The following is a 20,741-nucleotide window of genomic DNA, read 5'->3' on the forward strand; positions in this document are numbered from 1 at the left end:
TCACAACATACTACACAGCAGATTGGAACAGTGGGTAGGGCTTACTGACACTGTTCCTCAGTGGTTCACATCTTATTTACATGATAGGGATTTCTTTGTGTCAATCGGAAACCATCAGTCAGAACGAACCAAATTCACCTGTGGAGTCCTTCAAGGGTCAATTCTTGGAGCACTCTTATTTAAAGCAGAAATGTGAACTAAGGTTGGCCAACCATGTTTTTGAATAATATCAGTGGCTAAACAATTATAAGCATATTATCATTATTTTTTTTAATGCAACCCTTCCAGATTCTTTGTTTAACCCATAGCAACGCCCTTGACAACAAAAATGCTTTTCTTCGGCAATCTTCGGAAATTACGTCACACCGGGAAGCGCGAGGGAAGTCCGCCATAGAACAGTATTGTTTGTTGCATTGCTTCTCGGTAAGATGCCACAGCGATGTGTGGCGATGTTTTGTTCTCACTCAAACGAAAAGTTGGATGAGTGGCCAAAGGATAGCAGGGCACGTAAATGGACATCTTTCGTTCGCACGAAGCGAATGAATTTCACGCCATCATCGAGTAGTGTTCTCTGCTGCAAACACTTCGAAGATGCCTGCTTCCTTAACCGGTCTGCTTATGATCAAGGATGTGCCAAAAAGTAAGTGTGATTTTTGGATAGATGACTGATGACTTTGTCAAAGCAGAGCTGCCAACTGTGGTGGAATGAACAGTATAAGCTAGCGACGTTAGCCGAAAGTTAACTCGTGGCAATCCCCGATCATAGTTGTCGTTGCGTTTGCTAGGTAAAGCGTGTTTAAATTGTGCGTCATCTACGATCTTGTCCGAAAGGGTTAATCAACTGTCAATCGGGAAAGGGGCATGGATGTGCATATAAGCGGGTCGGCGTCGCGGTAATTCACGGTCACGTTGCCGTAAGAGACACACACAGCCGGTGAGTTTGTGTACATTTATTTGTATTATGTATTTCCACCTTCATGCTTCAAGCATTGCATTGCATTTGTACGGTTCGGCGTTTCTTTCACGGTGATCGGTTGATAGCCTTCTAGTTTGTTTTTTACGTACGAGAGCCGCTGGCAGGTGACAACAACAAGCGTGTTGGTTCTAATGTCTGGCAGCGAATCAGCGAGCGCGCAGGTCACGCAGTGAATCATGGGAAATGTAGTCTCGGGACAGCATTGAAGTGGTGTTTTGTAATTTGTTCGCTTGTGTGAAAAAACTACATTTCCTCACGCCATTAGACGCCACTTCCTGCTGAGAGCCCCAAGCTACTGTTAGCTCCATGTGTTAATAAAGAAACGAAGTTGTCAGCACGTTGTGTGTTCGATACATTTGTAAACAAAAAGCTCATAACAAGACACTATGCACGATCCGTTTAAGAGACGCTGGAGTAGTAGGAGGCGAGGAGGAGATCAGCGAGAAGCAGAACTTTGCGGTCGAATGTGGCAGCAGTCCGCTATTATCTTGTTTTCTTATTGTTGCCACAATAAAGTGGAGAAAGCCATCAACGACTCATCTCCTTCTCTCCTCCCAACGTTTTTATATTATTATTTTATATGTATTTTATTTTATATATTTTATATATAAATTTATAATAATATATTTTATATATTATTTTATATATATATTATTTTATATTTCTGCTATATGCTTCCCCTCGCTCAGAACAGTATGACATCTCCTATCACACCTATGCAGATGACACACAACTCTACATTTCTGTGTCCCCACATGATTATAGTCTCCCTGAGTAAATGCATTCATCAAATCAATGAATGGATGTGCCATAATTTTCTCCAGTTAAATGTGGAGAAGACAGAAGTGATTTTTGGGCCAAAAAAGGAAAGGTCAAAGATAAGCAGGCACCTTAGCACAAATGTCACTTACAGCTACAAATCAAGTCAGAAACCTTGGCGTAATTATTGACTCAGACCTAAAATTTGATAGCCATCTAAAGTTCGTCACTAAATCTACTTATTACCACCTAAAAAGTATAGCCAGAATTAAGGGGCTTCTGACTCAACAAGACATGGAAAAACTTATGCATGCATTCATTTTCCACAGATTGGACTATTGCAATGGTAGATTTACAGGTCTTGATAAAAAAATCAGTGAGGAAGCTGCAGTTAGTACAGAATGCTGCAGCCAGAGTCCTCACAAATACAAGGAAACGACCACATTACACTGGTTTTGAAATCGTTACACTGGCTTCCAGTTAATCCTGTCGCAATATGCAATAATTCCATTTATCGCACGGTAAATGAAAATGAAGGCGGTAATTTTCCCGCTGTGATTTATCGCCTCACGTACGTGCGTGTGTGCAGCAGATGTGCGGCGGACGTGCTGTTAAAAGTTCGGCTTCCTTGTTACCAACAGCGCAATATGCTGTGATGAGGATTCACTCTGTTTTATTGACTTCTGGTTATGTTCGTGTTACACATTTGAACCTAGCCTAAGGCTACGTCCATACTACAGGTTTTAAAGCTGTACTGTGAAGTAATTTCATAACATGCCAAATAGGGTCACAATTGAAGTAATTAAACATTGTCCAACAAATAAAGCATGAAAAAATAATTTATATGTTCTATATTTGACAAAATAATCGCGTTTCCGAAGTTCGAGCCTGAAAGGGGACGAACCCGGAAGTGATACGTCACACCGAGAACAGCGATGGGAGCGCTCCATACGGCCGCCCTACAAACAATGCTTCAAACAGCGAAATAAGTGATAGATCAAGCGCAAGTGAGGAGACCCAAGTTTTTGAAGAGTTGGAGGAAGAGGAGGAGGAGGTTTGAATTTTATGTTGGATCGTACATGTATTAGCCAGAAGCTAATCAGGATGCAAACAATGTGCCCAGACTACCTGATATGGAATGGAGACAAGACCCATCGAGATTACAAGATTGGTAAGATATAGGCTGTTATTATTTTCATGATTTGAAGATGCAGGCATTTGCACATAATTTTATGTTTTTGTCTATCTGATGACATTGTTAAAAAAAACAATCAGACTTCATGTTCATTTTGGCAGATCCGGCAGCTCTCGTGCATATAAAATAATAATATAAAAACGTTGGGAGGAAAGGAGGAGATGAGTCATCAATGGCCTTCTCCACTTTATTGTGCCAACAATAAGAAAACAAAATAATAGCGGACTGCCGCCACAATCGACCGCGAAGTTTGCTACTCGCCGATCTCCTCCTCGCCTCCCACTCCAGCGTCTCTTAAACGGATTGTGCATAGTGTCTTGTTATGAGCGTTTTGTTTACAAATGTATCGAACACACGACGTGCTGACAACCTTGTCTCTTTATTAACACATGGAACAGTTCTTATGGAAAAGTTAGAACACAGCTCGGCAGGAATTGACGTCTAATGGCGTGAGGAAATGTAGTTTTTTCACACAAGCGAACAGATTACAAAGCACCACTTCAGTGTTGTTCCGAGACTACATTTCCCATGATTCACTGCGTGACCTGCGCGCTCGCTGATTCGCTGCGAGATTGACTCAATGGCTACGCTAAACCAACACGCTATTTGTCAGCTGTCACCTGTCAGCGGCTCTCATAAACACAAACTAGAAGCCTATCATGCGATCACCGTGAACGCTGAACCGTCCAAAAGCAATGCAATGCTTGAAGCATGAAGGTGGAAATACATAATACAAATACTAATAAATGTGCACAAACTCACCGGCGGTGTGTGTCTCTTACTGCAACGTGACCGTGAATTAGCGCGACGCCGACCCATTTATATGCACATCCACACCCGTTTCCCGATTGACAGTGGATTACCCTTTCGAACACGATCGTAGATGACGCACAATTTAAACACGCTTAACCTAGCGAACGCAACAACAACTATGATCGGGGATTGCCACGAGTTAACTTTCGGCTAACTTATACTGTTCATTTCACAACAGTAGGCAGCTATGTTTTGACAAAGTCATCAGTCATCTATCCAAAAATCACACTTACTTTTTGGCAAATCCTTGATCATAAGCAGACCGGTTAAGGAAGCAGGCATCTTCGAAGTGTTTGCAGCAGAGAACACTACTCGATGATGGCGTGAAATTTATTCTCTTCGTGCGAACGAAAGATGTCCATTTACGTGCCCTGGTATCCTTTGGCCACTCATACAACTTTTCGTTTGAGCGAGAACAAAACATCGCCACACACTGCTGTGGGATCTTACCGAGAAGCAATGCAACAAACAATACTGTTCTATAGTGGACTTCCCTCGCACGTCTAGGTGTGACGTAATTTCCGAAGATTGCCGAAGAAAAGCATTTTCGTTGTCAAGGGCGTTGCTATGGGTTAAACAAAGAATCTGGAAGGGTTGCGTTAAAAAAAACAAATGAAAATATGCTTATAATTGTTTAGCCATTGATATTATTCAAAAACATGGTTGGCCAACCTTAGTTCACATTTCCGTTTTAAATGAGAGTGGTCCAAGAATTGACCCTTGAAGGACTCCACACGTGAATTTGGTTCCCTTTAATGCATGAATCCGATTTTTTACGTGTTTTTCCGACTCGAGTGAGGCATTAACTTGACAGCCGGAATGTGACAAGTCGCATAGAAGTGGACCATTTCAAATCCGATCTGGGTCACTTTCATATGTGGTCTAAATCCGATCTGGCCTACATTTTTCCAGAATGTGGCTGGCAGTCTGAACTTTCAAGTCTCCCGAATCGGAATTCACGTAGCAATGACATCAGCATAGCGAACGCGGCAGGCAGGACAGGAGTGATGTTGTATTTGTTGTTTATTGTTATCATCATCGGTATCATTGACAGTTACAAGATGGCATTGTGATAAGATTAATTCAGCCGAAGAAAAGACTAGGGCTGACGGGAGAAGCCTGGGCTTATTAAATCACGTCCCCACCCGATGTAGCTCTGCATTAGCTTCTAGCTTGAACTCTGCTTTTATGCAAGAAGCGGGCTTTAACACGGTCATGAAAAAAAAAAAAAAAAGAAGAAGAAAAGGAGATAAGCCTGACAATTTTCGATTTTAATTCTATACGCCGAATGACCAATATTTCAGTATTGCTTACATGGTCGAGACAGGGCAAATTGACACACCCACGTCATGTCACGCACACAAGTCAAGGCTTATGTGGGTGCGTGTGTGTCTATCAGTCCATATAAACTTTGAATATAGGACTAAATGGAGATTATTCATGTCTGTTATTTTTGTCCTCTTCTTGGAAATTAAAATATGATCACCCGGGAATGACATACAGCTAGCATGTGTCATTTGTTTTGATGCTTCTGCGCATACGGTCACTTTGCTGAGCGCATCTCGGACTGCGAATTAGTGCGTATGCGTGATACTTGAACGGGCTCCATTGACAAAGGCAGTCTGAACGGGCACGCCAAAAAAACAGACATGAAAAAAAATCGGATTTGTGCATTAAGACCTGGAGTATAAACCTATCCTTAGTGAAGCCAAATTTTTGTTACTGCTACTTAATTAATCTATTTTTCTCTGTTGTTGTTGTTGTTCAAGTGCAATTGTTTGTGTTACGACAACTTTATACCTCTGTGCCTAAATGCTTAAGTTCTTGAAGTGCAATTTTATCTTTCCTTGAAAAAGACATTTTATTTATTCTGTGTTTCTGTGCGGTACTGATATTGTTTTCTTTTACTTAAAAGAGGCATGGTCTATTGTTTTTAGTTGGGATTTCTTAAAAAGTACTTTTGAATTTAAGACGTTTATTGCGTTTAAATGGGTGTACTTTTTAATATTACTTAGTACAGCTGGGAATCTTTGGGCACCTAACGATTCGATTACGATTCAGAGGCTCCGATTCGATTATAAAACGATTATTGATGCACCCCCTTCCTTTTTTTAAATTTATTTATTTTATGTTTTGTACATTAGTTCTAAAATTGTTCAAAAATACTCTCAGGCTAAACCAAACTACTATTTCAGTATCAAGTTAACATATAACAGTAAACAAATATACAAAAATAACTGTAAATAAAGAACTCCAGTCCCCATTCTGTATCAGCAGCTTTAAACTACATTCAATTAATTTAATGTTGTGAATCAACCGTTAAAGTTGTTAAAATTGCTCCTGTTATTCCATAATTTCCTTTTTGTCTACTTTCGTCATGTGAAAGTTTTTAAACTATTTTAAAGATAGATTCAAGTCAATATTTTACCGATTTAGGAGTATTTTAGATAAAAAGTTAATTAGGTTCGCTTGGAAGGTTCGCTACAACACCCTTGCAGGGAAGTGTACTGCTTTAAGATGGCAGCCGTTTACTAACGCCGGCATCTAACTTTCTGTAGATGTGCTGCTAACGCTACCGAATCTATATTGCATCTAGTCCTATATAAATGATATCTACCGTAATAATATGTGCATGTACATTGTAGCAGCTGTCGGCAGCAGTCAAGTATGTTGTTGTGTTTTTTTTTTTATCTCGTGCAGTGTTTCCCCTAGAACAGGGGTGGCCATTACGTCGATCGCGATCGACCAGTCGATCGCAACGCTAGTGTGGGTAGCTCGCAGCATCAAAAAAAAAAAAAAAAAAAAAAAAAAAAAAAATTTTTTTTTTTTTTTTTTTAAATGTACATAGTTAATTATGTTTTGTGAGAAAACATAATTTACCGTCCATTTTTTATTTATATTTTTTTAAACGTACACAGTTATTTGTGTTTTGTGAGCAACATAACGCCGTATGTTGCTCTTAAGGTAGATCGCGGGAGGTTGTCTCATTTAAAAGTAGATCTTGGAGCAAAAAACTTTGAGCACCCCTGCCCTAGAACTTTTTGAGGCTGTGGTGGTGGGTTGCTTTGGAGTCGGACAGCCTCACCATGTCGTGCCACGGCGATTTTTTTTTTTCATTATTTTTTCCTTCCAATAAGAACCATAACAAAGATATATTTGAAGTATTTCATTATCTAGGCTAATGTCGTAGCTCTCGGCTACAGTACAAATATGTAAAATGCGTAGCTGATTACAGCTACGTTACCCTACGTAATAATACGACTTTTTTTCTCGTAGCAATAGTACGACTTACATCTCGTAGTGACTCAGGGGTCGGCAACCCAAAATGTTGAAAGAGCCATATTTGACCAAAAAATAAAAAACTGATAACAGTATGTCTGGAGCCGCAAAAAATGAAAAGCCTTGTGTAAGCCTTATAATGATAGCAACACTGGCTGTATGTATCGAATCTAGCTATATTAGCCTGCTATCGAAATGACTAAGTTGGCTAGAAATACACAATTAGCCTTCATGATTAAGTGTTTATTTTCCCTGCAGTGGATCCTATAGAGAATGACGCACCACGTGACAACTACTGTTGTATGATGCCACTTCAAGTTTAACTTCATTACAATATTAATGGAATTGAAAGAATGTTTGTGTCATGTTAGTCCTCCGATAAATCCTATTAAAACAAAACAAAAAAGCTCCGGAGCAGCGCTAAAGAGCCGCACGGGGCCCTAGAGCCGCGGGTTGCAGACCACAGTCGTAGTCCTTCGTTTTGCTTTTATTTGGCCCTTATAAGTACTACATTACCACAACAATAGCAGTCCTTCTATCAACGGACCAATTTCAAGGGGTGGGGGGGATTCTAATAGCCGTATAAAGTTTTACTAGATTCAGTGAGAAGGTGAGTAGTTTTTTTTCCATTGTTCGCGAACTAAATTTCCACACAAACGCACATCGACGTACAATTAACTTAGCAAGGAGAGGTATGAGAGTCATTTTTCGAGTGTCCCAGAGCTCGCGAAACTTCGATAAAAAGTGCATTTATCAAAGTTTCGTCAACTGTAATTGCGTATATCCGTCAGCCGAAACAGCACAGATAAAGTACACCTGCCCCTCGTTGTCGAAGTTGGCGCACCGGTGTTGTCCCGAAAAATTACCACTCCGCTTGAAATGTCCCCCCTAACGGGAGCACCCACACGTCACTCGTACAAAACAGTTTTTTCTTACCAATCGATAGACACGGAAACGACTTTCTTGTGCCGTGAATATGTATCAATTTACTCGGCTTGAACTAATAAATCTTGTACTGTGACCGGCGCTCTGAAAATAGAGCAAAGCTTTATTTTGGGGCCCGCCTCTCCACACAAATTCAGTCAAACTTTGCTTTCTGTACACCGCTCACTTTCGCCGAAATGTCCGATCCAAACTATCGTAATGCCCTGGATATGGGGAAGAAGGAGAAAAGTCTTTATTGGCTTACCCACTTTATTGTGGTAACAATAATTAAGAAAAACAATAACAAAATAACAGCGGGCTGCCACGACATGCGACCGCTATCTCGCTCGTTCTCCCACTCTTCCTAATCGTTCCCCTTGCGTCACAGCTCCCCAGTCCGATCGTCTCTTAAGGTGGCCCCGCATAGGTACGAACAGTACAATACACAATGAATAGGTTTCCGCTGAACTCTGCACACTCGGCTGCCGCTAGTTTGAAACGGTCTTTAAAAAATTAAATATACTCGGCTGCCACTAGTTTGAAACGGTCTTTAAAAAATTAAATCAATAAAATGCATCTCATTTGCAAGGCGTGGCGGCTTTTATTTTGGTGTGGCAGTGCGCCACAATCTGTTGAATGTACGGGAATCCCTGTCGTGGCATGAGTTGAGCTAGAGCCGTGAGTTGAGCATTGGCATTACCCGAGGGGCCGGGTAATGAGAAGCATGATGTTTAGCTACTCTTGCTCCGTTCCTCACTGCGTCCTGAAGACCGCGCGGCGCGCTGAGTGTGTTTTACTTCCGCTTTACTTGGCATATTTCAATAATCGGAATTTGGATGTTTGTGAATCGTTCTCAAATCTTCCACGGCCGAATCGCGAATAATCTAAGAATCAGAAATTTTGCACACCTCTATTACTTAGTATTATTAATATACACTGTATTCTTACTGTGTTATTGTAAATTGGTCAAAACATTTTGGGGGGAGGGCGCAATAATATCGCATATCGCAATAATTTATGAGAGAATCTATCGCCCACTAAAATTTGTTATCGCTATAGGCCTACTTCCAGTGAGTCAAAGGATAGACTATAAAATACTACTGCTCGTCTACAAAACACTTAATGGCCTTGGACCAAAATACATAATTGATTTGTTAGAATCGTATGAAATATCTAGACCCCCTAAGGTCGTCTGGAACCGGTGTCCTGTATGTTCCAAGAACAAGAACCAAGCAGGGTGAGGCAGCACTTAGTTATTATGCTCCTCACCTCTGGAACAAGTTACCTGAAGGTCTGAAGTATGCTCAAACTGTTAGCTCCTTTAATCAGGGCTAAAAACACTTTTGTTTAGCACTGCATATCCATAACTGTCCATATATTTCATTCTATTTGCTTTCTATTCTTATCTCCATTTCTGATTTTAATTATTAGCAGTAGTAGCAGTCTGTTTTATTTTTTTTATTCTATTCGTGATTAAATGCGATTTTTATGTATAATTTTATTTCCTATTTCGATTCTTTTCTTTTTTTTTTTACGTTCTATTGATTTTAATTATTATTATTGATTTTTATGATCTTCATGTGATGTAAAGCGCTTTGAATTGCCTTGTGTTGAATAAAGCTATATAAATAAATTTGCCTTGGAGAAAATTCCTCCTTGCCCATTTTGTTGTTTATTCATGTTTTGTTGTGATCCAATCCAACACAAATAAATTCAAAGTGCTTGACACCACATTAAAATCAGGAAGACGTCAACAAAAACTGTCTCATAAAATACATTACAAAGGAATAAAAAGCATAAAAGAGCCCAAGCCTAACCCCGGTTCTTGCACAATTTTAAAAGTCAAATTGAATGCTTTTTAAGACCTTCAAAATATAATTGAAGACCAAAACATGTCGCAACTATTTGTGATAAAGAAAAGAACTCATTTTATTTCACTGTAAACACAGGTGCTGGCGTTTTTCTCCTGTCATGTGCGACTCGACGGCTTGTATGGCTGTCCAGATGAGCAAAAATTAAATGATTCAATGAGTCATTAAAATGCTTCTATTTCAATATTCATTTTTTAATTTCTATATTTATGAATTTATTTCAATTTGCATTCATATATTTCACGTTTTATTTATTTCCATGTAATTTATTTCTGCATTTATTCATTCCAACATGCATATTTATTTATTTCATTCTTGCACTCTTGTTCCCCCGGTACTGCATGAAATCATTTTATCTTGTATTTCACCTTCATCACGTGGCAGCGATTGCTGAGGTTCTGCACGAGCTCTCTTGGGATTTCATAGAATTAGCAGAACACGTTGACGCAGAAAATTCGGACCTTGTGCCGTTATATCGTTCCTACCAATATTGAGCTCAAACCTACGCGTTTGGGGGAAACCCTGCAATGTAATCAGTAACGTTAGCTGCTCTTAGCTGTGTGCGACGACATCTTTGGACAGCTTTTTTACGGGGAAAGAGCCAGAAGAGGAGCCTACAACAGAGTCCATTCTGCATATTATGTTGCTAAAACCTAGCAAAAGAGGCAAGAAAACCGAATGCACTGAGAGCATTATGCCTGCGACCAAGTCAAGTTTTAGGAAAGGCCGCCGTTTAAAAAAAAAAAAAAAAAAAGATTCCGCGTATGGAGAGCTACATTTTCCCTGCACTTAATGTTCGTTTTCAGCACCTTCGTGTTTATTTTACTGCCATTTTCTTCCACACCAGGAAAATAAGGCCCAAACCACACAGGTCCGTAGCGCAAAAAGCTTGGGGAACACTGGTGTACAGTGTTCGTGTCATCGAAAGTGTACCAACCTTCGAGTCTGTGAAGAACAACTTTTGCGTGCATTATTTTGCACACAGTCGATTCTTGGTGACGTGGGGGCTCCTCTTTTACGCCACAAAGTTCCTCTTGGAACTTCACTGCAGCCGGTGTAGTTCTCGCGAACATATTTCTCACTTGTTTTCTGAACGCTTGACGACGTGCCTTCCAGCTTTGTTAGCGGTTAGCCGGCTAGGCTAGGCTAAAGTAGGCGACAATACTTCAACGACTGCCCAGATTTGAAGATGACTGATGTTTGAGTACGTAATGTGGCTAATGCTGCACACGTCGTCGAGCCTTCGATTTAGTTTAGTGACGGAAATCTAGGGGAAAAGAAATACGTGCACATAGGAAAAACTGCTCCGCCTTGGCCAGTCTTTTTCATTTCCGACCAGCATTGCATGATGGGTAAGACATGTGTCCTGTCCAGCCCAATAACAACGTAAAACCAGCCTATCCCCTCCCCCCCTAAAAAAAGCCCAAATTACAACCTCTCTTTCAAAATAAAAATGTTTCTCTAATTCACCCAAACAATATTTTGACATGAAAGGGGAAAAAAATCAAAAGTGGGATCGTACCGTTATCATTTCGCCCTCGCCTATAGACCCTACTCACGTGACGTCACAGCCACGCCCCCGCGCCATGTTGTCCGGATACTAGTCATGTTAATGCATTAGCGCTTCGTAAATTCCTCCTATTATGGCGTGTTTTTCTGCTCGTTAACATTAATAATCAAAATGGTGAAGTCGTGTGTGGCGGTCGGTTGCAAAAACAGAGAAGATAGACGGAGAGACTTGAATTTTTACCGTATTCCGAGAGACCTGAAGAGGAGACAGAGATTGACTGCTGCAATTCGACGAGAAAACTGGGCTCCAAACGACTACCACAGATTATGTAGTAGTCATTTTATATCTGGTAAGATGCATTTAATATATATTTAGAGGGTTTTGGGCTGACAACCACAATTAAGATCATTGCTAGGCTAATCGCCGACAACATACACTCAGACGTTGTGAATGAACTACCTGAAAATATATAATTATAAGGGGATAATCAGACAGTTGTCATACAATTAATTTACAATTTCACTATTGAGGTCAAAAGCCAAAAAATAAATTCAACTAGGGACAATCTGGAGTAGTGCTATCGCACTTCATATTTATTACGTATTATATATGTATATAGTGAGAGTGCTATCGCTAAACCATATAAACATTAAAAGCCCTAGCTCCATTGACAAATGATATGAAATACATTAGACTTGACAGTGGATGTTAGGAAGAACAAAAGATTTTGAATTGAAAATTTCGTAACTCACCTTCCGAGCACAAGATTCCTGCCGAATTTTCGTGTACGAGGACATGTTTCACCCAACCAGCAACGTAGCATTTATAAGCCTCCAAGCTCTTAAAGTTTTTCAAACTTTCGTGAGAATAGGCTGATTTTGTGTGGACAAGATAGTTGTAAATATCAGGATATCAGATGTCAGGCGAAGCCAGCGGGTCGAAAAACATCGATTTAGGCATCAAATACGGATCTGGCGAATGGATAAACTGAAGCTTTTCCACGTAACGCCTTTTATGCAACGGATCCAATGAGTTTACAGCGTCAGATAACACCGGGGCTTCCATGAATTGCTCTATAACTTGCTCGACTAATTGAAAACAATGAGAATAGGTCTGAAAAAGAGGTACAATATGGCAGCCGGAAACAGCAACACGCCCATTTTGTGACGTAGGTGAGTAGGGTCTATAACAACGTAAAACCCACCTACCCCCCCCCCCCCCCCCCCAAAAAAAAAGCCCAAATTACAACCTCTCTTTCAAAATAAAAATGTTTCTATAATTCACCCAAACAATATTTTGACATGAAAGGGGAAAAAAATCAAAAGTGGGATCGTACCGTTATCATTTCGCCTATAAGGATCCTGGGAGGTGTAGTTCTTCACAGAAATCATTCGGTGCGTTCAGCAACGCCCTCTGGCGGTCTTATTTTCAATTCAAGAAATACAATAATATTGGACGGTCTATTTATTCATTAATAAACATCTAAATTACATGTTTGTCAATACAAATCACAGCAGCAGTACAACTTTGATAATATTTTCCAGAGCCAATTCAAAGGGTATTTTGAGAAGATTTTTTCTAAAGATTGGTCTCAAAAGCTGAAGCAGATCCATCCGTCACGAGTCAATGTTTCAAAAACCAAACCACAATCCGCAATAGATAAATAAAAAGAAACAAAAAAACACTTCATCTAACACTAATGTAGTGTCATTTTTAGAATGATTTTGATGAATTTGACTGTGTACCAGAGGTTGCGCTAGACTTTTTCGTTGTCTGTCATTTTGACTGACAGGGTCATAAAAATCCGGTCATAATCTATTTTTACCCGTCACTTAAATTTTTAAAATGATGATAATGACATTGTGGTGACCCTTTGTTTGGCATAATTCACCTTCCGTACTTGTGTGTCCATTTGGCCGAGCGTGTTACCGGCTAATACAGTCACGTGACAGAGACACTCACTATCCACTCGCTCTCGCTATATGATTGGCTGAAGAGTCGAAATACTCTCCCGTGAAATGCCTGTTTAAAAATCTTCCCGTTGTTACTTCTTGCGTTCGCTTATAAGTGCCCATTTAAAAAGGAAAAGCGATGGATGATACTACACACAGAGCGTATTATTAACAAATGTTAAAGTTGTATAATCATATAGCGAGAATAAGGAACGTCACTGACAAGCGCAGGCCCCTGCGAGTGGATAGTGAGGGGGATAGGATAGTGTGCCTACAGCTAACAAGACTCTTAACATTGCATACCGCTTCAACATGTTCAATAGTATTTAGTTTTCATTCATTTTAAATTAATATTCTGTCCGAACAAGCTTAACAGAGAATCCACACCGTCCCATCACACATCAAGCAGATGAATATGTAACTTTTTCTTCGCAGTGACAAAAACAGCTGACTGTGGCCCCAGTAGGTAGGCTACATATGGAACAATGAAATTAACAGTTCACCTGCTGTGGCCTGAACGCAGTCGCACACCTTCTTCCTGGTGCGCATGGACTTGAATTGCGTGCCCGTTTGTGCAGTACCTGTTATTTCACCTCTTTTATCAACACCATCGTCGTTTTGGGGCTTTTTGAAGAAACTTCGGACACTCAGTTGCCTTGACATTTTTCAGAGTAAGGCCAACGACGTCATGCATCAAGAGAGACAATAGCTAATTAATATGCTCACTCGCCACCCTGTGGTCTGGGGTGTGAATTGCAACCGGTCAAAATGATGGATGGACTTCAATTTTTACCGTCACCGTTTTAAAAAATCGGTCAACGACGGAAAATATTCGGTTAACGCGACCCCTGCTGTGTACCTAAAAATAAAAAATGACATGCAGTTCACAGCTCACGCAATGCGAGGCTCTAAAATAGAAGTTCAGTTCATTCACAATCTGATTAGTTTCCTAGTTTGTGTTAGTAGCTATTTTGGTATTGCGTCGTAATGTATGTAGAATGAAGAATTTTGTAGTCATGTACGAAGAGCATTACAAATAGAAAATGTTAGAAAGGTTCCCACTACGCGTCCGTTTCCATGGTAACCGCTCATAGTTACTTCCTGGTTTGGTCTCGAGTCACACGCGTTAATTGTTTTGGGAAATTCGAGCTGAGTGCAGCCACCTGTTGAGATGTGAGAGGGAATGTTGATCTGTGTGCGGCTACTAATGAACGTGAGTATTTTTCCTTCATTCTGGAGGGTTCCAGCAATAGGTTGGAGCAACTACATGCGCGGCCATTTCGTAGCATTGCCGTTGCAACGGCAAGTAGACAGCGAACATTGTTTACATCATATTTGTGTTGCACATTTATGCCGTGAGTTTTAGCATCTTTGGGATGTGTTGTAAATCCAATTGAGTGTAAATTTCCTAGTTGCTGCCACGTTTTGTGGCATACTGTAATAATGACAAACATTTTGACGCAAAGAATACATGTTGTCATGCATTAACCTGGTACTCTTCGAGTAGGGTGATACACTCAAAGCTTACAAACTCGAGTTAACAAGCACTTGAAAGCAGGTCAACCAATACTCGCAAGCGTGAAAGTAAACAAACAATTGAAGGATCTCTTTGTGTAAACTGCATTTCATGTGAATCATATTGTTCCATTTACCAGTTTTACTGTTGGGTGTATAAAACCTAGTACTAAGCTTCGTCAATGATGTATGACTGCAAATTTTCCTTTGCAGTTATTTGCTCTGATGTGATTATAACAAGACGTTCATGAACCACTCCCACGATATAATTGAGTTTCATCAAAATGATTGCGCCTCAATTTTGTTCATGATCAAGAAAATGCAATTTCTGGAGAAATTGTGATGGTCGCTTTGCTTTCGCAGGTAAACCCCTTGGAGTCACGTTCTGCTGATTTCAGGTTACTCCCTGTTGATTTGGGGGTTTTCAGGGTCATTTCCTGTTAATAGTTTGACGTACTTGGCCGTCAATGGCATCGACTTACATATGCGTCAATGGAATCGAAGTACATTGGCATCAATAGAATTGATATACTGTACATGGCCTTCATTAGCATGGACATACATTGGTGCCAATGGCATGGATGTACATGACTGTCAATGTAATCCAAGTACATTGGCATTAATAGAATGGTGATACATGGCTGTCAACGGCATGGACATACAAGGCCGTCATTGGCAAGGACGTACATGGCTGTCAATTGCATCGACTTACTAGGGCGCTAGTTGAATGTCAATGGGTTGTAATGGTAAATTTTTGGTCAAAAACCACGACTACCCAAGTTTTTCTGCCATTAATAAATGAAGGGAAAATTTTGGCTATTATAAATGGATGGAACAACGTACATGGCAATGGCATGCCATCAGAAACGAATGGAAAAGTTTATGGCGAATTTGGGGGAACCGTAGGTTTTTGGCAAATTATGTATACAACTTTTAAGCCCTTTAACTTCCAGAAATGTTTAATGTATGATTTATGTGAATTGAATAAGAATTTTAAGACTAGCCACATTTTGAAAAAAAATGTTTTGGGGGTCCTTTGAAAGATTCCCTGTGTCCCACGAGAATTTTGGTCATATTGGTATCCGAACGGTGTCGAAGGGCCAAACGGCTTGGGCTGTGCGGCACGCCAAAGAAACACCATGAAAAAAAAAGGAATAACATAGATGTTTGCGTTTGCATTACATGCAAAGCTACCATCAATGGTCATTGTGAAATGAGCCTCATCAAAAGTAGCGTTCCTGTTTCACGTTGGACGATGAAAAGTAAACTTAAAGTAAAAAGGAAGCAAAAAAAAAAAAAAAACGGTGTCTGCGCGTCATGCGTCATGACGTATAGAACGAGAGTGGCTGGGGGAGGAGGACTCCTATTGCATTGGAAAAGTATTACTTGGAAGACAATCTACTTTTTATCTCCACTTGGCCCCAAGACGTAAGTCCACTTTTCATGTGTACTGTACTTGGCCCCACGACGTAAGGTGATCTATGAAAAGGTGGCAGAAATTTTCGGACGCGCCAAGAATTCGTTCCATCGAGTCGTTTGGGTCCACGTTGAAACTTCGAGGCCTGCTTAGGTTAGCCTAGCCTAGTTTAACCGCTAACAAAGACAACAAACAGCGCACCTGGTTCGAAACGTCGCCGAGCAACCAAACATCAAATCCTAAAATGTCAGGTGAGTAAGTAGACTTTTGACTCAATTGTCTCGAAAATACTATAGGTACATTACAATTCGAATGTTTAAAGACCCGCAAAACCCCATTTGTGGTTCTTAAAGTCGAAAGGAAAAGAAGAGGAAGAATATTCTATATTCACTGATTTTGTTTGTGATCGTCTAATTCATTTTAATGTGATGTTGATCACTTTAATTCTAGGTCGTAAGTTTGGTCTCAATGTCGGTAGTGAAGGAAAAGAGTCGATTATTCCTTGTTACAGGTTGTTTTATTCTTATAACGAACAGGAGATGATGACACAGAATCCAGGAGTAAAAAAGAACAAAGAATTCACACTTAAAGACAAACGGAAAAGACATGACGATCCGGGACACAGTGTCGTAACCCAGCGCCTACCCTTCTTCTTCCCCACCCCCATTTTACTAGCACCAGCAAATACTTTCCAGATGTGCCACTATTCAATAGCATTATTCAATAGCATACACTGAACAAAGAAGAGCCTGTTAGGATGTAGAATGAATTGTGACTGCTACTACATATGATTATGTGAATAAGGGACAATATAACCTTAATCATAACCTGCATGGACACATTTTGCTGGGGACGGGACATTAGTAAAACTAAACCGATTGATTGAACAACAGTCAGGGTTACATTTCTCTCCAATAAGATCCTAATTAATTGATAGGCTTGGGATCGATGCAAAATAAAACTGTATTGACCTATACAGTGATCCCTCATTTTTCGCGGTTAATGGGGACCAGAACCCACCGTGGTAAGTGAAAAACCGCGAAGTAGCGATCCCCCCAATTTTTTTTTCTTTTTTTTCTAAAAACCTGTCCTGTTCAGCTGCTTGGATACTGGAGAATTTTATAGTGTTATAGTGTTATTTGTGTTAATTGTTGTAACTAACACAGGATACACTGGGAAGGCCCGTGTAATTGGACACGTACGTGAGACAAATTAATTTTGTCAGGTTAAGTTGTATTCAACAGGATGCACTGGGATTTGTATGTCCCGTGTAATTGGACACGGTGGGAAACCTAGGTTCCACGAGAGACAAATTTATTTTGTCAAGATGTGTTGTGAAAGCAATTTTTTTTCTGTTATTGCAGAAGAAACAAAAGATCTTTAAAAAAGGAGCAACTTTCATTAGTACTAAGGTACAATTACAATGGTGCAGTTCATGAGAGCTGTTTAGATTTCCAAAGAGCCAGTGAATTAGATGCAGCAGGACTCAGTCATAAGATACTACAGTGTCTTGAGATGTATGGCCTTGATTATAATCCAAATCTTGTAGGTCAAGGTTATGATGGTGCAGCAGTGATGTCAGGAAAGTGCAGTGGGGTTTCAGCCAGGATCAAAGCCGAGGCTAAATATGCTTTTTACATTCATCTCAATGCATACTGTCTCAACCTTGTAACTGTTGACTCGGTGAAGGCTGTGCCTGAGGCTGACTGTTTTTTTCTCCTTTGCTGCAAAAATTGTATGTGTATATGTCTGGCTCATACATTCATGACAAGTGGCTGTCAGTTCAGAATGACATGTAAAAAGATCCAACCAGAGAACTACAGAGATTGAGTGATAGACGATGGGCAGGCAGGTATTCTGCCTGCAAAAACCTTTCGGACAGACTGCCAGCCACCTTGCGTGGACCTCATGAGATGGCGGAAGAGAGCAGTAGTGAGAGATCTGTGCAAGCAGGAGATCTGCTTACCCAGATAGACTTGACATTTATTGGAACACTGGTTGTGATGAAAAAGATTCTTGGTGATTCTAAGTGTCTCTCCGATATGCTGCAAGCGCCATCCCTTGATCTCGCTAGGGCTGTGGACCTAATACATGCACTGCAAGACACCCTTGCCTAAAGGACTGCAGAGCTGAATCTTGTTTTGATGAGCTTTGGCATCAAACCACTGACACAGCAAAGCATTGTAATATAGCAGTTGAAGCTGTTGAAAACAGATCGAAACGTGGGAGCTCCAGGCTTAGTGAGTATCTTGTAATGTCTACAATAGGTCATCGTAGTCCCAAGGATGGGACCAAAGAGAAGTTCGGGATGGCTGTATTTTACCCAGTCCTTGACAATATGAACACAGAACTTACAAGGCGATTCAGTAAAAACAACTGTGATATAATGAAGGGTATACAAGCTCTTAACCCTAAGGGTAAAAGCTTTCTAGAGGAAGCAACAGTTTAACGTTTTGGCTGTCTGTATGACTGATGTTGATGATCTAAAACATGAGCTGTATCAGGCAAAGAAGGTTGTTCAAAGAAAAGCACAGTGTGGGACTGAAATGACCAATATTTTGGATTTCACAACTTTCCTTGAACCATACAAAGAGGTGTTTCATCAGCTTTTTTGCTTGTGCCAAATAGCTCTGGCCTTGCAGTGAGCAGTGCAAGTTGTGAGTGCAGCTTCTCAGCACTAAAGCTTATTAAAAATCATTCGCGAACAACAATTACTGATGACAGGCTTAGTAACCTTGGCGTGCTCAGTATTGAGAGGAGAAAGGCAAGGTTGTTGAACCTAGACGACTTTGTTGGACGCCTTGCTCACAGTCATGGAAACAGGCGTATACAGCTATAATAAGTCCCCGTTGGTGTACTACAAAATGTAGAAATGAAGCATTCATTGTCTAGGAAATTGGCTGTGATTTATACTCTTATATTTTGGATTAATAAGAAAGCTAGGGCTATGTTTCTTTTTGCTGCTGTAGGCCTAGATTGTTGAGCTACTTTTGCTATTTTATATTTTATTGGCTAGTTTAATATTTTCATTGCTCTTGGCCAATAGTACTTTATTTATTTTTATTTTTTTTGTAAAATTGTGCTTAAATGTGTCAAACTCGTGTCAAACAAAAATGTATAATTATCTCACTAATTAATCATCAATAAAGTCATATTACTTGTAATATAGTGTACTGGTTATCATTGTCATCACCTAAAATCAGAGGCTGTTATTGGAAACTTTAAACCATTTTATGTCAATACAATAGGGGTGTAAAGGTACATGTATATTTATCGAACCGCTCGCAATCGAATGTTAGGTTCAATACAGTGCTGTATCGAACGCTGGCCAGCAGTCAGTTTACATAGTCCATGATTGCATGCAGCCACTACATTTGCAATCATAGGCGGAGTTTGAATTTTGGGCCAGGGTGGGCACAATATGTTGATGACCCCGAAACACAGTGTCAGCAATAAAATGAACTTACAAGAATATTTATAATAATAAGTTGAAAATGAGCATTTTTGTTTCCCATCATTCTTGAGGGTATTTCGAAATCAGGCTGCTTAGGCTATACTTTTGGCCAAGATTTTCGTCCATTGAATTTAGTACAACACCGTCGGTGTCGTGCCAATCTATTTACCCTCGTCAAAAATTGTACCCCCACTGCGTGCGCTGCACGGACTTGCTTGGTTTCCATGTTTTGGTGGTGTAGTTATCTACAAGAATTCAAAACACGGCCCATCCATTAATAAAAAAATAATGTTTTTTCTTCTGTTGTATAACATAACCTACGCCTTGAACGTAAAAAAAGGCAAGGTTTTACTCTTTTACTCGTAGGCATACCTATAACTAAAGATGTCCCGATCGATCGGGACAGTATCGGAATCGGCAAAAAAATATCGGACATGCCTTTTTTTAATATATATATATTTTAATTAAATTCTTTTCTAATTGTATTAACGTTACAGACAAAATATTTTACACTCATCCAGAGTCTTTAGTTTTGGCTTTAAGTAGGGTTATCAAATTTATCGCGTTAACGGCGGTAATTAAATTTTTTTTAATTACTCACGTTAAAGTATTTAACGCAATCAACGCATGTGCTGCACGGCCCACTCACGCAATGTTGTGTTCAATCTATAATGGCGCCGTTTTACCTATATATAGAGCTAAAAGGCAGCGTAAAATGAGTAGAGTGAATTTTGGCAGCCTTTAGAGCTTTTTTTTAATTGGCTAAAGCCTTACAATCCCTCTCTCAACAATTAGAGATATCATAGGAAGCAATGTGGGGAAGAAAGGTAGTAGTTGATCTTTTTCTTAACATCCTATGCTATTTCCCAACGCGGACAAGATATATCAATTGGTGCCACTTTGCACAGTCATGTTTGCACTTCCCATCATGCATTTGGGCAGAAGAGTTAAATGGCTACAGTATCATTTACTGAAAGCTCAACAAATACACTAGATGGCAATATTTACTCACAATATACAAAGTCACATTTATCCTTTCTATCCGTGGATCCCTCTCACAGAAAGAATGTTAATAA

The 20,741-nt window shown here is 39.9% G+C and overlaps 1 protein-coding gene across 1 annotated transcript in view; it reads right to left on the bottom strand.

Annotated features, from left to right (window-relative positions):
- The window catches only part of LOC130927871 (zinc finger protein OZF-like), a 34,056-nt gene extending 22,883 nt beyond the window's left edge, over window positions 1-11,173 (bottom strand). Inside the window, exon 1 of the mRNA XM_057853971.1 lies at window positions 10,755-11,173. Within this exon, the coding sequence (XP_057709954.1) occupies window positions 10,755-10,890 (136 nt within the window). The 5' untranslated portion in view covers window positions 10,891-11,173. The remainder of the gene's footprint in view (window positions 1-10,754) is intronic.
- Between the last annotated feature and the right edge of the window lie 9,568 nt (window positions 11,174-20,741).

The sequence above is a fragment of the Corythoichthys intestinalis genome, chromosome 13 (genome assembly GCF_030265065.1).
Source record: "Corythoichthys intestinalis isolate RoL2023-P3 chromosome 13, ASM3026506v1, whole genome shotgun sequence".
Lineage (NCBI taxonomy): Eukaryota > Metazoa > Chordata > Actinopteri > Syngnathiformes > Syngnathidae > Corythoichthys > Corythoichthys intestinalis.